Source organism: Rhinopithecus bieti, unplaced genomic scaffold (assembly GCF_001698545.2).
Source record: "Rhinopithecus bieti isolate Rb0 unplaced genomic scaffold, ASM169854v2 scaffold_7212, whole genome shotgun sequence".
NCBI lineage: Eukaryota > Metazoa > Chordata > Mammalia > Primates > Cercopithecidae > Rhinopithecus > Rhinopithecus bieti.
Genome location: NW_016806198.1, coordinates 6,160,940 through 6,178,677, shown reverse-complemented (window position 1 = coordinate 6,178,677; position 17,738 = coordinate 6,160,940). Strand labels below are relative to the sequence as shown.

Sequence of the window (17,738 nt, the reverse complement as noted above, 5' to 3'; positions counted from 1 at the left end):
TTTTTTGAGACGGAGTCTTGCTCTGCCGCCCAGGCTGGAGTGCAGTGGCCGGCTCTCAGCTCACTGCAAGCTCCGCCTCCCGGGTTCACGCCATTCTCCTGTCTCAGCCTCCCGAGTAGCTGGGACTACAGGCGCCCGCCTCGTCGCCCGGCTAGTTTTTTGTATTTTTTAGTAGAGACGGGGTTTCACCGTATTAGCCAGGATGGTCTCGATCTCCTGACCTCGTGATCCGCCCGTCTCGGCCTCCCAAAGTGCTGGGATTACAGGCTTGAGCCACCGCGCCCGGCCTCTTCCTCCAATTTTATGGATCCCGGAAATATGAAGACTTAAATATTGTTGTATTTATTGGTGTGGAAACTGAACCACATTGATTATCTAAATAAAGATTACATGAAGGTTTCTGCCAGCCTAACCTATGGCAGGGGTTAGGCTGGAGTGAGGAACATACTATGCTTGATTATCTACCACAACAGATGCTAAACCTCAAAATTACCAAAGTGTTTTCAAGATGAACACACCTGAGAGGATGGAGGTTGACTTAAAAATCTCTGTGAGGTAGCTGGTGGAATTTCCAATGATATCTACCAGTAGAGCTGTAAAATCTGCAAGACAAATTTAGGAGGTTTAATTTCTGCTTCAGAGACAAAAGGAGAAAAGTATACTGTATGTGGATTTTTCAGAGTAGATTTTACAAGTTTGATTTAGTTTAGTATATTGAGGAATATCAACAATGGTATAGAGAAATACTACTAATTCTAAAAAAGGAAAAGTCTTGATTTCAGGCCAGAGGTAAACTTTGGATCCACTGTTAAAATCCTCTTTCTTCTTTTATCATCCTCTCTCCCAACCCCTTCTCTACTAACATCTAAGAGCTATGAAAGACCACATTGTTGAATAATGGTCTTTCTGGGGGGTTTTCCCCATTGTTTTACCTAATTGTTTTCAGAATACCAACTCCATCTGATAGGAAGCAGACATGTAAGGTAAATTTACAGACTTGGGAGTGGGAAAATGAAAGTGCAATGTGAAATTTACTGGTGGATTATAAAGTATGAACAATAGAGACAAGACACTTTATAAAATTATCACCAGGAACCTTTCCCTCTGCCCCCTTTTTAAGGGGACTCATGGTGGTGGTGGTGGTGGTGAGGAGTGGTGTCTGAGATAATTTTTTCCGCATTTCAGGTTATAGAATCGTTGTGAACTTTCTTTCTCAGCTGAGTTTGAACAGGGCCATTGCCTGACATGGTGGGCACCATTGACTGTGAAAATTCCTAATATTCTTCTAGTCAAACAGCTGCCATCTCCTCCTTTGTTCATTTATGGCTTTCCACGATCCAGCACATTCTTAACTTCCAAACAAGGCGAATGTGTTTGAGGAGCCCCAGTCATTTTCTAGAGAGGAAGCTTCTTGGGGCCAATGGATGATTTCCCATCATACTGTGTAAATGCTCCTTTCACTTATTAATGGGTTCATGAGTTTGGGCAGGAGCAAGCTAACTTGAAAATACAGAACCACGAGAGGTAGGAAACTGTTATATGACAATTAGTGGAATGTGTAGCCAAGACCAACAGATGATGGGCACTACTATGTAAGAACCAAAGCCATGAGGTACTCTTACTACTTCTGTACAGGCACATTTTAACCTCCTAGAGGGAGAACACCTATGCAGTATGTAGTATACCTATGCAGGTATAGACACCTATATATGCAAACATTGGCACCCTCTTTCTCTGTCTTTTTTTTTTTTTTTTTTTTTTTGAAACTGAGTCTCGCTGTGTCACCCAGGCTGGAGTGCAGTGGTACAATCTCGGCTCACTGCAAGGTCCGCCTCCCAGGTTCACGCCATTCTCCTACCTCAGCCTCCCAAGTAGCTGGGACTACAGGGGCCCCCCACCACACCCGGCTAGTTTTTTAATATTTTTAGTAGAGACAGGGTTTCTCCGTGTTAGCCAGGATGGTCTTGATCTCCTGACCTTGTGATCCACCTGCCTTGGCCTCCTTCTCTGTCTCTTTAGACCAGTCTGTTCTTAGTCAATTGTGGAAACTGAGGAAGGGTGTTATCTCTTAGTCATTCCATATATTTTCTTCCTGCTTCTAAAAATTCTCCTTTGTTTATTAATCCATTTATCTAATAAGTATTCATTGAGCATTAGTGGTGTGCCATACACTTACTAGGTACTGGAGAGTTGTGTAAGACATATAGAAGAAGTTGAGGTTAGTGGGGAAGATTCATAAACAGACCAATAAAATGCAACTTGGAAGTCATTATTAATCTTGCATAGAAGCTATGAGCATGGCTTTGAAGCCACACACAAAACATGGAGTCCAGGTTTTGCCCAAGGCTCAGAGACATGATGTAACTTGTCCAAAGTTCCAGAGTATGTGGCAGAACTTGGATTTCAGCTGAGATCTGCCTTGGGCTGAAGCTTCCACTATTCCCAGTATTCTTACCACCACTCATGAAACGTCTTGCTCAATGCATTTTGTCAATTCTCCCTTTAGAACTGTTTTCACAATCTGCTTTTTAGGCTTGGAAGAAAGCCAGTTATTATTAATTCAAAGATATTCTTTGCATTTATGAAAGTTTGAATTATCTAATTTACTAGCAATGATAAAAATGAAAGATTCATGACTACCTTCATACATAAATAGAAGGTAGAATTAAGAAAATCTTTTTACCTATCCTTTTGGTAATGATTTAAGACTGTCTCTTAACACTCAGTGTTGGCAAATGTGAGTGGAAAAACATAGGCATTCAAACATTGTTGGTAAGACTGTAAACGTATGCAAGACTTTTAGAAGACATTTTAGCAATTCAGATCATTATAATATTGTTTCCCTGTCAGCCAACAATGCTATTTTGAGGGCTTTATTCTGCAGAGGTAATTGGGCAAGTATTCTAAGTGATTTTACACAGGTGTTCATCACAGCCTTGTTTATAATTGCAAAAATATGAGGAATTAGCCAAGTTTCCAACAAGAGAAGACAAATTAAATAAATCATGGTACATTCTGTCAATGAATACTAGGAATTCATGTGAAGGATGAGGCATACTTGCATTCAGTGGAATGAAATGGATTTTTTAAGACATACGGGTTAGTTTGAGAGTGGATTATAAAATTGCATGAAAAAATGAAAGATACTGATGGTTGTCTTTCAATATCAATTCTCCCACCTTCCTTTAGTAAGAGAGTATCAAATTTTAGTTGGGAACATGGTGGCTTAACACAATGACTATAATTTCAAGCTTGCTTTGCAGGTGAATGTAGCCATGAGATTAAATTCTGGTCAATAGGATGTAAGAGAAATGTGAATGGTTTCCAGGCTATGAATTCATAGTACATGTGCCTGCCTTCTGGGATGGTTTGGATCTGTGTCCTTGCCCAAATCTCATGTCAAATTGTAATCCACAATGTTGAAGGTGAGGCGTGGTGGGAGGTGATTGGATCGTGGGGGCAGACTTCTCATGTATGGGTTAGCACCATGCCTTTGGTGCTCTTCTCATGATAGTGAGTGAGTTATTGCGAGATCTGGTTGTTTAAAACTCCTTTCCCCTCTTTCTCCCTTGCTCCTGCTCTAGTCATGTAAGATCTGCCTGCTTCTCCTTCCCTTCTGCCATGATTGTAAGTTTCCTGAGGCCTCCCCAGAAGCTGAGCAGAAGCAGTCATGCTTCCCATACAGCCTGCAGAACCATGAGCCAATTAGACCTCGTCTCTTTATAAATTACTCAGTCTCCGGTATTTCTTTATAGCAATGGAAGAATGGACTAATACACCTTTCAAATCCTTTTTCCCCTTCCTTGTGGTTGGACTGTGGATGTGCAGGCAACCTACCTTAGGCTATGAGAACACAGATCCATACGTAAGGCAAAGCAACAAGCTAGAAGGAGCCTGGGTCCCAAAACCATCAAACCATTAGAGCAGCCCTGGCATGTCTACATGCCCAGATTATCACACATGAAAGCAATTAACTTCTACCTTCTTTAAACTGGACTATTTTGAAGTCGTTTGTTATAGTAGCCCACCCTGTATTCTAAATAATACAGAGAATGGGTTCGGTTCCTATATGTAGAGCAGGATGTCTCCACAAATGAGTAGATATTAGTTGGGGTACATAGGTAGGTGGGTAGGTTAGATAAGTAGCTTAGATGACAGGTTGGATAGATAAGTGGGTTATATAGGTAGTGTAGACAGCCTTGTATAACATTCATCAGCATGTTAATAGTGACTACCAGTGGATGGTGGGATATCAGTTATTTCTGGTTTCTTAGTTTACCTGTCCATGTTGCATAGCATCTTGACATCACAGTACATTATTTTTAAAATCAATAAAATTTAAGCAAGTTTCATTTAGGAAGAAAAACAGGAAAATATGCAAATATACCCTCAAAGGAGGGCTATAGGTCAGAGTTGAAAACATTAAAAAGAAAATGATCCAGATCTAAAGATCATCCAAAAAGACATTATCTCCAAAGGTGCTGAGCAATGGCAAGTTGTTGGCCTAAGTGTACAGCTTCTCATGGTAGCGCTGTGACTTCTTGTCAAACCTTGTGAAAGTTGCTGTGACTTACCAGAGGAACAGCATGCAATTTTATCAGTAGATAATGATCCGTGGATCATTCTTTTCATATAATTGTTGCAAGTGTGTGGAAATATGATTTGACTCATGAAATAAAATTATAAACTTTCTCCAGGCAGATGTAACTTTTTAAATCTTTTTTTTTTATCTTTCACACAATCAGGGTAGGGACACACTCAGCACAGACTTCTACCCTCAGCAGGGGTTAATGAAATGGTGAGAAAGGCGTGATTATGAAGAATTTTTTTCCTCACAAATGTATTTGTTGATGAGATTCACAGGGTAAATTACGTAAGATAATAGACATTAAGTACTCAATGTAGGGTCTGGCATATAGTACTCATTAAATATTAGTAATTCTTTCCTTTAATATTTTCACAATATTTGTTTTAGAAATTCTACTCTGTGGGGGAAATGATCTGAAACAGGGAAGAGTTTATGCACAAAGGTGTCCAATGCAAAATTATTTATATTAAGAAAAACCTAGATCCACTCAAACGTCTAAGAACAGCGTAGTGGCTAAGAGAATGCTTGCATTCACTGGTTACATAGCCATTACAAATGTTTATGAAGAGCTTGTAATATGGTGGAAAATACTAACACTAGACTAAGTGGGGAAAAGTACAAGAGGCTTTGGTTGCCTTTAGTGCATGCTTCCCTTACAATCTAGTCTTCAACAAGCAGCCAGAAGGATCCTTTTAAAATGTCAGATCATGTCTCTTCCCTATGCAGACAATCACAATGGCTTCCTTCTTATTCCGGGTGAAAACTAGAATCCTCACAGTAGACCTTAAACTTTTATATGATCTGCAACACCCTCCCCACTTGGCCCTCACCAATCAGAGCTAATTTCCTACAACTCTGTCCTGGCTAACCGGCTCCATCTATGCTGGCTTCTCTGGTCCTCCTCATGCTGTTGCTTAGGCGTTTGTCTGGAACATTGTACCCAGTAATAACCACAGGGCTGGCCCCACACATCCTGAAGATCACCCATCAACCCTCATCTCATTTGGAGGAGACTTTCCTGACCACCCTACACACAGTAATATCCCCCACCATGACTTTTCCCTCCAGCTTTCCCCTGCTTCATGGTCCCCATGGTCAGGCTGTCAGCCCACATGCCATGTACTTGCAGTGCATTTATTTACTCTCTGCTCCCTGCTAGGAATCTATGTGCCACGGGAGCAGGAGGTGTGTTCACTTTGCTCTGTGTGCTTCACCCACACCTAGAAGGGTCCATGGCTCATAGTGCAGGCTCAAACAGAATTCCTGAATGGGTGAATTAGTGGTGCAAAATTGTCCCTTTTATTTTCAGTATTCTCTAAGATAAAGAACATGTAATATTTTAAAGTTTTATTTATAAAACTAGCACATGAATATACTCTCCTTGGGAAACAAAGTTCAGATAATCTAAGGCTCTTTTAACCAACATTCTTCCACTCTAAAACACACTCCAATCTTCTTTTCAGAGGGAATCACCTATATGGTGCCCACATATGTGTTCTTATCAATAACACTGTGCTCTTCATATTTTGGGTAACTTTCTTTTCTAATTAAAAATCTCTGGGAAGTTTTTCCATGCACAGGCTAAATTTGAGCACTCTCTCTCATTTATGTATTATCTGCGGCTGTTTTCCAAAGTTTAATTAGACTTGGGAGACTTAATGGAGACTACTTAACCATTTTCCCTCATGATGGATATTTAGGTTGTTCCTCAATTTTGCAATTAAAACAGTGCTTCATGAACATTTTCCTCCTGTCCCTTTTGCACACACAACTGTTTTTCACTGGGATAATGAATGTGCACATGGTTAAGGGTAGTGGATAGGAACATATTTTCCTATCTTACATTGAGGAAAAACAGAAACTTATCTAAAAGGACACAAGCAAAATTGGAAAAGCTGCAAGCCTCATGGTTAGCTGTACCCACCTGATAAGTCATTGGTCCGATTGTTTAAACAGTAGCAATACCTTGTGGGGAATTTGGCGGGGTCCACCGTCTTCAGGTTAGAAACTGTGAAGAGAAAGGATTCAACAGAGATCCTGACACACAGACTGGCCCTGCAGCACATCTCCACCACCACCACCACCATCAAGAAGAGCTAGGCAGCACTCACTGTTGTAAACAGCTACAGAAAACTTGTGGAAGGCGAAGGAACTGTAGGAAGTGACACTCAGCAAAGAGAAGAACTTCTTGCTATCTGCCAAAACATACCAGATAAAGAGACAGACAGATGGCTACTAAGGTAACAATGAGTAAAAGATACAAATAGGTAAACAGTCCCTAGAAATTAACAATACAAATAAAGAAAGCAATGATGAAAATAAACAAACAAAAAAGTAATAGAAATAAAAAATAATAAAGTAAAACTAAACCAAAAAACTGAAGAGTATGTATCATTGGTCTATATTTCCTGATCCATCCCAAGCTGAGGTAACTCTTTAAGTAAGATTCCAAGGTGTATTAGGCTCCTGAGGCTGTTGTAACAAATTATGACAAACTCGGTGGCCTAAAACAGCAGAAACTTGTTCTCTCACAGTTCTGGGGGCTAGAAGTCTGAAACTCAGTAGGGCACACTCCCTTTAAGGGCTCTAAAGGAGAATCTGTTCTTGCCTCTCTCAGCTCTGGCGGCTGCCTGTGTCCCTTGGCTTGTGGCCACATCTCTCTCTGTTCTATCGTCACATGATCTTTTCTTCTGTGTGTGTCTCCTTTGCCTCTTTCTCATAAGGGCCCTTGTGGTGGCATCCGGCACAACACAGATAATCCTGGACAATGGCCTCATCTCAAAATCTTTAATTCAATCAATCAATATGTTATCATATCAGGTGATATTCACTCTTTTGACATAAAAAGAAGTATTCACAGATTCTGGTAATTACAAAGTGGATATCTTTGGCCATTTTCAGTCTACTACACAAAGAAAGGGAATTTTTTTTAAACCAGGAATACTAACATAAGCAATCAGGTTTAGGAATACATGCATGAGCATCTTGTCTACTCTTCATCAGTGCCTGTTCTTTGTTTGTATCTGGAAGACAGTGCAGCAGAGGGAGATCTTTCCAGACCATGGTCTGAGAATCACCCACCTGCATCAATTCACAAGGTGCACCTATTAAAAGGGCACATTCCTGGATGTGACTCAGGTCTACTAAATCAGATGGTGAAGAAAGGGGAAAGGTGGGTATGCCCAGGGTTCTGGATTTTAACAAAGTTGTCAGGTGAATTTTTTTTTTTTTTTTTTTTTGAGGCAGGGTCTTGCTCTGTCACTCAGGCTGGAATGCAATCATGCAGTCACAGCTCACTGCAGCCTCGACCTCTCAGGCTCCAGTGATCCTCCCACCTCAGCCTCCCAAACTGCTGGGCTTATAGGCATGACCCACTGTGCCCGGCCTCAGGTGATTTTTATTCATATAAATTTGTGACCCACTATCATGGTGGATGGAATGGCAGAATCATTAAACTTTGGTGCACACAAATCACCAGCGGTGCCCATTCTCTCCCTCAGCTCTCTGGCTATTGCTGTCTGGAGACCCTAATGCGGTACACTGAGTGAGAACCAGACTGTGTTTAATAAGCTCCTTAGAAGAATGGGGTATACACCAAAATGTGAATACTCCAGTACTCAGTTTTTTTTGATGATAAGAATCACAAATAGCACTTGGCAAAAATGTACGTTTTGGGTCCCATCCAAGATCAGCTGGATCAGAATCTCCAGAGCAGGAACCTGGGGAGATGAATATTTAATAAATATGTCAGGTCCTTCTTATTGTGCAACAAGTTTGGGGGGACTTTGGGCTAGATCACAAAGCTGGAGTAAACATGTCTGAATTCCAATTCTATATGGCAATGGGCTTGCTTCAATGTCTGCATCTAGAAAATGGGAGTGAGAGTACCACCCCATGGAGGTTTTATACAAGGATTAAATTAGTCATTGGAAGAGTTTTGAACTCCTCGAGGGTACCAGTTATGGCATTCGAGTCTCTGCAAAATTTCACAGAGCCCAGGGCAGGGCCTTGCAGAGGAAAGGACAGGATTAACAGTTCAGGGCTGGAAGGGCTAAATATTTTGCAGCCCATCCCTCCATCTGATGATTCAGTCTCTCCACAGCACCCTCTGCAGGTTGATCACTGCCTTCTTATCGTGCACCTCCCAAGGCAGTCCTATCCACGGCAACTCTCATGAGAGCAAATTGGAGGCAGAAGCTATATCCCTGTGATTTACAGTAACAGGCATTGGGACAGGGATGGATAATAATGTTTATGGGTAAATGTGTAAGTGAACAAGTATAGAGCCACCAGGCACAGTTGTGCAGTGTGAGTATTGCACAATCCTAGGGAATGCCATTTACATAGACCTCAATGCTGAATTGGCGTTCTCCATCCCCCTTATTCTAAATTACATGTATCGTTACTTATTTGTTATGTTTATTGTTTGTTTTTGGTTACCCCTTCACCCAATAGAATGGAAGCTCCCCCAGGCCACAGATTTTTGTTCTTTGTTTACTGCCTTATCCGCCAATACTTAGAATAGTGCCTGACATGTGATAGGTGTTCTGTGAATATTGACTGAAGAATGTGAGAATAAATAGTGAAGGCAGTGAGGAGTGTACACTAGGGATGATTCAGGCTTTGCTGTCATTCACTAAGTATGTATTACATACAAATCATTTTGCTAGACGCTAAAGAACACAGAAAGAAGATTACAATAATATCGTAATCATAATATGGTCTTAAAAAAAGAAATCCAGGATCATATTAACTTAACCAATGAGTAATTATTATTAGTTTATGGCAACAGAGTTACAATTACAAGCATATGATGTCTGCAATGCAATCTACTCTCAAAATTCTTGTAAACCTTCTACGTCATTCTAAGTTAGGTGGGACAATGAATTCTGCATTCTGTTTCCGTTTTTGTTTTTTGAGACAAAGTCTCACTCTTTCTCTCGGTGTGGAATGCAGTGGCATGATCACAGCTCAGTGCAGCCTTGACCTTCTGGGCTCCAGCAATCCTCCCACCTCAGCCTCCTGAGTAGCTGGGACCACAGACATGCACCGTTGCACGCAGCTAATTTTTGTATTTTTTGTGGAGACGGGGTTTTGCCATGTTGCCTAGGCTGGTCTCAAACTCCTGAGCTCAAGTAGTTTCCCAAAGTGCTAGGATTACAGGCCTGGGCCACTGAGTTCAGCCTATTCTCCACTCTGAACACCGAGAAACTTGAGACACAGAAGTGAAGTGTCTTGTCGGGGCATCAGAAAGGTTCAGAAAAGACACTGGTACAATAAAAAACATGGACCTGGATTGTGTTTTTAAAAAATGATTACCTTTTAATGCTCTACTCAACATCCCATTCACAAGCTCTGTCAGGTTAAGTGCAGACAGATCAATTGACCCTGCAGGCAGCTCTGTAAGAGATTCAGAGATAATGTCACTGGCAGGCTTTTCTCGGCAAGAGAAAAAGTTCCTCATTTCCAAATTTCAGGTAGATATTCAACTTCTTTCCACATGTGCTGAACACAAACCAAGTGTCAGGCACAAGGGGTTCCAAGTCAAGAGGAGGGTCCCGACCTTAGGAGGTGACAGTCAACAGAGTGACAAATATAGATAAGAGAAATCCCAATGAAGCACAGGAAACATTAACTTTTAGTGACGATTGCATCTCTGCATTTGGAGAGACTCAGGACTCATATAAAAGGTATCTCAAGCATAATGGGAAGCCCAAGGGCATTGCAGGAGTTCTCAGCAGTTCTTTGAAAATAAGTACCCCATGTAAAAGTGGGGTCCACACAACTTGGCTGAGCATTGACATCACCTGGAAATATATATATCTTTAATTACACAATTCCAGTACCTGGGCTCCATCCTCAGAAATTCAGAATTAATAGGTCCAGGATATGACCCAGGATGGAGGGAGAAATCTCCCAGGTGTGGCAGGAGTGGCAGCGTGCAGTGAGTGGAGTTAAAATTCCCGCTTCCTCCGGCTATTCCTTAATGATTTGGAAACTGGCCAGGCACAGTGGCTCACGCCTGTAATCCCAGCACTTTGAGAGGCCAAGGTGGGTGGATCATGTGAGATCAGGAGTTTGAGACCAGCCTGGCCAACATTGTGAAAGCCTGTATCTACTAAAAATATAAAAATTAGCTGGGTGTGGTGGCTGGTGCCTGTAATCCCAGCTACTTGGGAGGCTGAGGCAGGAGAATCGCTTGAGCCTGGGAGGTGGAGGTTGCAGTGAGCCAAGATTGTGCCATTGCACTCCAGCCTGGGCAACAAGGGTGAAACTCCATCTAAAAGAAAAAAGATTTGGAAATAACAGTTGCCAAGATGGAAACAGTTGTTGATGCTCCTATTTATTCAAACGTTGCCTTCTTCAACTTTTACTTAATGATCAGATAATGATTAGAGAGATGACGTTCTCTCCACTGTGGGAAACAACAGAGGTCCAGAGGAGTGGAGGAATTGCTCTGCAGCCCAGACAACCCAAGGGATTTCGGGGAGTGGCACTTACCCGTTGTAGCAAGAAACGCCACCCCCTTCTTCTTCTCTTCTCCTCTAAGGCCAGACACTGGGAAGGAAACAGTCTTCATGAGAAAAATGCAAGTGGTCCAGTTCCTACCCCCAGGAACAGAATAAGTCTTGGAAGCCTCTTTGGCATCTGCTCTCCGTGTGAGAGTCACTGGCAGACACTGAGGAAAGGCAGATCCCAGACTCTTCTGTATGGCCCTGATATAGATTCTAACCTCTCTGGGATGGGTGTGGCCTAGAAATCCATGTTTTAATAAATAAGCTTGGTGATTCTGATACAGGGGGTCTTATTTACCCCACCCCTTAACTGAGTAGGGAAACTGAGGCCCAGAGAGGAGAAAAACCTTGAGCAGTGGTAATAAAGCGTTCAGAACCTACTTTCTAGAACTGTAGAGCAGTGACCAAAATATTAGGCCTCTTGACTACTTAGCAAATTTCATGCGACCAAAGGAGAAAATGTCAAAGGAAAATATGAAATTTCAAAGGCATTCATTCATTCAATCTTCATTGGTTCATTCAACAAATATTCACTGAGGGCCAAGCAATATGCTAGGCAATATGAAATGGTAAAGGGGAACGAACCCGGTCTCCAGCTCCATGGGGCTTCCTGTGTGTGATTTGGTCAGGGAGGAGGACACTCACATGTTGTGACAAGAGAGGAATGTCAACGCGGTGTGGGAGTACCAGGGCACTAGCCTGGTGTCAGGGGATGGAGAAGGCTTTCTTGTGGAAGTGACATTAAGCAGAGACCAGAAGAATCAGTTGTTTTGGACCACATGCTATAGAATTACACTGCACTTGTGACTACGACTGTTGCAGTGGTCATTTTTCATGTTACATCTGGATGGAGAAGGTGTCCTACTTTACAATTTATTTTATTAAATTAAATGAGACACTGAAGCAACATATCTTGTCAGGGTCACAGAGAGGTTCAGAAAAGAAGCTGACACACAAAAAGCTAGTATCACACGTAACATGAAAAATGACCACTGCAACAGTAGGTACCAACAGGATGGAGAAGGCGCTTTATTTTACATTGTCATTTTACAAATGGAAAGCAACAAGCCACAGAGTCTGAAAAATGTGCTCTGTGTTACAGAGTAAGTCAAGATTTAGGGCTGATGTAGTTACCCATTACACTGAGGAATGTCCCATCTTTTTCCTTCTTAACATCTTTATTTCCAGACACTGAAATAAAAGTTTTTGTGAATAAAATAGGAACCTGAAAGTACAGCCTCAAACACTTCATGACATCCTCAGAAATCATCTTGTCCAATACTTTGAAGAATGGATAAACTGAAATCCCCAAACTTGACTTGATGTACCTACATCCCATATTGGGCTAGTGGCTAAGATAAAATCAGAAAAGAGCAATCTCAACTCTTTGTTCATGTTCTTCTCGCTCGCTTCTTTCTATTTTACTTTTTAATTTAATTTAAATTAATTTTAATTTTATTGAAAACAACATGAAATCTACTCTATTAAATTTTCCTTTTTTTTTTTTTGAGTTGGAATCTCACTCTGTCGCACAGGCTGGAGTGCAGTGGTGTGATCTCACTGCAACCTCCGCCTCCTGGAGTCAAGCAATTCTCCTGCCTCCTGAGTAGCTGGGATTACAGGCCCATGCCACCATGCCTGGCTAATATTTGTATTTTTAGTAGAGATGGGGTTTCACCACATTGGTCAGGCTGGTCTCAAACTCCTGACCTCATGATCCACCCGCCTCGGCCTCCCAAAGTGCTGGGATTACAGGCGTGAGCCACTGCGCCCAGCCCAATTAACAGATTTTTAACTGCACAATACAGTATTGTTACTGATCATTACTATGCAGTACAGCAGATCTTTAGAACTTATTCATCTTGCGTAACTGAAATTTCATACTCTTTGGACAGCAAACTTCTCATTTCCCTCTCCTAATTCCCTGGTGACCAACTTTCTACTCTCTGCTTCTGTGAGTTTGACTATTTTAGATAGCTCATGAAAGTGGTATCACGCAGTGTTTGTCCTTCTGTGACTGGTTCATTTCATTTAGCATACTGTCCTCCAGGTTCACTCATGTTATTGCATATGGCAGTGTTTACTTATTTAAGACCGAATAATATTGCATGGTATGTATATACCGCATTTCCTTTTTTTGTTTATCCGTCAGTGGCCATTTAAGTTGCTGTCTTCTGCTTTTTGGATACCATGTTGAAACTGAGTCAAGTCAACTGTTGCCTGCTTAAGCCAATTTGGCCTTTTACCAATTGTTAAGCTTTTTGGTTCAATAACAGAGCTTCTGGGGTTAGAGGTAGGTGGGGACTCTGACTCCCCTACCCCATAATAGGGCTTCTGGAGGCAAGGGGCTTATGTCACAACAAAAGGAAGTCTGAGAGAGACATAATTAAGCAGGGCAAATGCTGCCAACTAGTCAGCTCTCTAGCTTGGGTGAGGCCACTTCAACCCCTCAGGCACCTGCGTGGCACTTTACCTAAGCGGTCTACTCTGCACCAGCTGCTGTAAGATCTGCGGGAGGCACCAATCAACCTTGCTTGTGACCTGCCAAGGCAACAGAGTCCTCCATGCAGGTGAGGGACCAGGATTATGTCAGTTCTGAGTCTCCAGGCAGCAGGGATGCCCCAGGCTACGAGGCTGGCAGGATTCCTATACCTTTCCAAGCAGAATGGGGGGCCCTGTGTCATCTTCCTCACTGAGCACCATTTTTTTTTTTTTTTTTAGCACCATTGCTTTCACCAAGGAAAGAGTATTTCTACCACTCCTTTTTAAAATTACAAATCCTTGGGTGGATTTTGATAACAATATTTGAAGTCTGAACTAAACACCAGTGGAGCACAGATTTTTGAATAGGATGTGATACAGAGCATTTTCAAATAAGTTCCCTGACAGATTACAAAAGATATTTTCTGTTTTGGATAAAAGACCACCATAATAATATCTTTAAAATAGAAGTTTCCTGGCACTTTTTGTACTTCTTCATGCTTAGTATTTTGTCACCTTTTATCCTTCATGATTACCTGTGGGGCAAGAATTGTAGTTCCCATTTAAGGAGGAGAAAATTGGAGGCTCAAATAGGAAAAATATTTATGGAAATTTATCCTACTTATACACAATAAATTGGTACAATTGGTGCCATCAGGAAAGGGAAGCTGTCAGCTGGGGGAGCATTTTAACTTTATACTCTTTTGTACCTTTTGCTGTTTGAACTGCGTGAATGTACTAATTAAAAATAAATGAGAATATAAAAATAGTCCAGGCCTGGTGGCTCATGCCTGTAATCCCAGCACTTTGGAAGGCTAAGGTGAGTGGATCCCTTGAGCTCAGGAGTTAGAGACCTGCCTGGGTAATATGGTGAAACCCTGTCTCCACCAAAAGTACAAAATATTATCCAGATGTGGTGGTACATGCCTGAGGTCCTAGCTATCAGGAGGCTGAGGTGGGAGAATCTCTTGACTCTGGCAGGTGGAAGTTGCAGTCAGTTGAGATTGTGCCACCTCACTTCCATTTGGGTGACAGAGTAAGACCCCATCTCAAAAAAAATAAATAAATAAATAAATGAATAAAAATAAAAAGTAACATAATTTCCACCAAAACTGAAACCAAAACCATACCAAAAATTGTCCTGTTTGTTTCCTAAAATTTAGAAGCAGAAACCTGTTTTCCCTGACTCCTCTTGTCCTTCCTGTTGCAATGTATTCATCATTGTACCGCAAAGTCAATTTCACAGCATCAAAAAGGAAAAGCAAAGAAAGATGAAATTATGACAAAGGCGATTATGGCAAATAAAAATACCTCCCACTATAAAATCTTCTATCACCAATGGAATGCCACAGTCTTTGTGGATTTATTAAGATCACAAGGATTCAATGAACCATAAAGAAATGAGCAGCTCACAGGAACCATTGTTGTGACTATTAGAGTGTTAGATGTGGATACAATCGCTGTCTTATCGGTAGAGAAAGTAAGGCTTGGGGAAGTCAAGGAATTTATCCAAGAACAGTGAGCTGAAAAGGAGCCCTTACTACCCACTTACCTGTTGTAGGTAAAAAGGTCATTCCCTTCTCTTTCTTGGCTTCTCCTTTGATACCAGACACTAAAGTAAAAAAGGTTTAATCAGAGTAATTATAACCAAGACATAATACCAGAGATAATTTGATTTAACATACCCATTTTACAGATGAGAGAATTATGATCTGGGATTGTGAAGTGACATTTAGTCCCACATCTAGTTTATTCATTCATTTAATCATTTAGTCATCAAATATTTGTTGACCAACTACTGATGATGGATCATACTATTGAGTGCCGAGTATTTGCTAGGCATTGTGTGTGCTGGAAAGGCAGACACATAGGAAAACAACATTGAATACCTTGAAGAGAATGGTGAGGGTATGTAACAGGGGGCTGATCTAGTCCCAGGAATCTGGAAGCCTTCCCTGAGAGGAGACATTGAGCTGAGCTCTGAAGAATGAATTGCATTTGAGTAGGATTTAACTGATTGGGGGAATATTTGATGTATAGAGAACAGCACAAGCCCAGTGTCTGAGGTAGGCATGAGTATTACTTCAAAGAACTGAAAGAAGGCCAACAGTGATGGGGGCATAAAGAATGAAGCAGGTGAAGGTGGTAGGAAGCAGGGATGGTGAAGGAGGCAGGGTCACGCAGAGCCTGAAAAGGACCTGGTACACTACACAGAGAGAAGTAGGAAGTCTGTGAATAATTTGGGGCAGGGGGAGAGAAAAAAGGGAGGAACTTGGAAGATGAAATCACAAGACTTATGAAAAGATCACTCAGGCTGATTGGTGGTGAATGTGTCGTGGAGAGACAAGAGGAGAGGCTGGTTTGGAAAGCTCTCTCATGGTCCAGGTAAAGGAAAATAATGCTTTGGACAAAGGTCGCAACAGTGGAGGTGAAGATAATTCTTTTGCATAGGTGGGAATCAAATGCAAAAGTCAAGGGAAAACAGAAATGGGGAAGTTATTCTTGCCATTTTGAACAAATAATTCATTTAGGATTTTGGGCAGAAATGTTGGCTACTGAGGTTCTCTAAAGCACAGTGGATACTCAAACTTATTATACAACACAGACACTTCCAGAACTCCAGCCAAACCCACCTATGTTCCAAAGGGACAAGACACACGCCAGGCCCATGCACAGCCTCACTGGAGGACCACGTGACAGGAAGCCCAGCATGCCTGTGATGCTCTGACCCACCTGGAATGAAGCAAATAAGTACTTGGAGGAAACTGGCTAGATTACTAAGCACATTGATGCAGACCTTCCCTTGAGAACAGTGCCTGAGGAATCATTAAAATCACAATCTGAAAAAGGCTTTGTACTAGGTTAGGAGAAGTTAGGAAGCTAAGGTAACAAATTAACTCAACAATTTAAATGGCTTAACAACAAAAGTTGATTTCTTGTTTGCAGTATGTATTCACTGCATTTTGGTGGGGAACTCTGCTCCACACAGTCTCTCAGGGACTCCAGTTAATGGCGCTCGACTATCCTGTAGTTCTCCATGTGGCAAATGTAGCCTCCTTAGACTTTGATTCACTGTGGCACTGGAAGGGAGAGAGCTGTGGGATTATGCACCAACTCTTAAGTGCTTTGGTGGGAAGCAACACATTTGCTTTTGCTTGCAGCCCATACCAAAATTACTTACATGACCCCGCATGACTGCAGGAAATCTGGGAATGTAGAGGGAGATGCATACATATGCAGGGAGCATTAATGTATCTTCCATGGGTTTTCTGACTGTTGAGATGGGAAATATCCTTCAAATACAGCATCACTTCCTCTCATAAATAGGAAAATACATCATCATAGGAGTATGTGAGTGTTCACAATCTCTTCCCTTCTCTGCAGCACTCTGTGCCAGCCCTTCTCATTTTGCATTTACCATGCAAAATCACCATGATAGTTACAGCTGCAAAGCTGAGACTAAATTGAATAACGGCTAACATTTATTGAGCACTTTCTGCGTGCCAGATGCCACACAAAACACTGTCTGATTCATACTTGACAACTGCACAGTCTTTCTGTGTAGGTATTAATGTATGACAACTTAAATACAGGCTGCACAGATATGATTTGAAAAGAGGGGAAATTTACCATTGGTAGAGGGATGGATTTATCTGGAAGGTGAATTGGGAGGGAAGAAAAGTCAAGAGAATCTGTGCTTGGGTTGGAGAAAAATGTTGCCGGAAGGGAGCATCCTCAGGGCAAATTGCATGTTGCGAAGTTCTGCTGTCCATTAGGAATGGGAAGCCCCTGTGGAATTTTCTTAAAAGATCCCAGAAACAGTTAAACAGCTTTTAAATTATTGATAGACATGTGATTGGCATTTGTTCTAGATGCCACCCCACACAGAGACAGGTCTTACAAGGAAGCAACAAGCTGGGGCTTTCTTGGAGTTCGCCTATTCTCATAAGTCTATTTACTCTCTGAATATCAAGTTTCCTCATCTGCAAAACAGTTAAGAGAACTCTCACAGGGTCTTTGTGAGGATTTAAGATAATGAATTCAGAGCATTTTGCCCCGTGCCTGGCACATTGTTACGCTCACAACACATACCAGGCATCAAGCTCAGGCAGGAGACACAGGGACAGAGTAGACACTGCTACTTCCCTTGGGCT

The 17,738-nt window shown here is 41.7% G+C and overlaps 1 protein-coding gene across 1 annotated transcript in view; it reads right to left on the bottom strand.

Annotated features, from left to right (window-relative positions):
- The window catches only part of HHLA1 (HHLA1 neighbor of OC90), a 39,644-nt gene extending 23,348 nt beyond the window's left edge, over positions 1–16,296 (bottom strand). Inside the window, exons 1-7 of the mRNA XM_017875189.1 lie at positions 16,218–16,296; positions 15,137–15,196; positions 11,090–11,146; positions 9,908–9,988; positions 6,700–6,783; positions 6,513–6,596; positions 519–602 (exon numbers count right to left, since the gene is read on the bottom strand). Coding sequence (XP_017730678.1) covers positions 519–602; positions 6,513–6,596; positions 6,700–6,783; positions 9,908–9,988; positions 11,090–11,146; positions 15,137–15,196; positions 16,218–16,296 — 529 coding nt within the window. The remainder of the gene's footprint in view (positions 1–518; positions 603–6,512; positions 6,597–6,699; positions 6,784–9,907; positions 9,989–11,089; positions 11,147–15,136; positions 15,197–16,217) is intronic.
- Between the last annotated feature and the right edge of the window lie 1,442 nt (positions 16,297–17,738).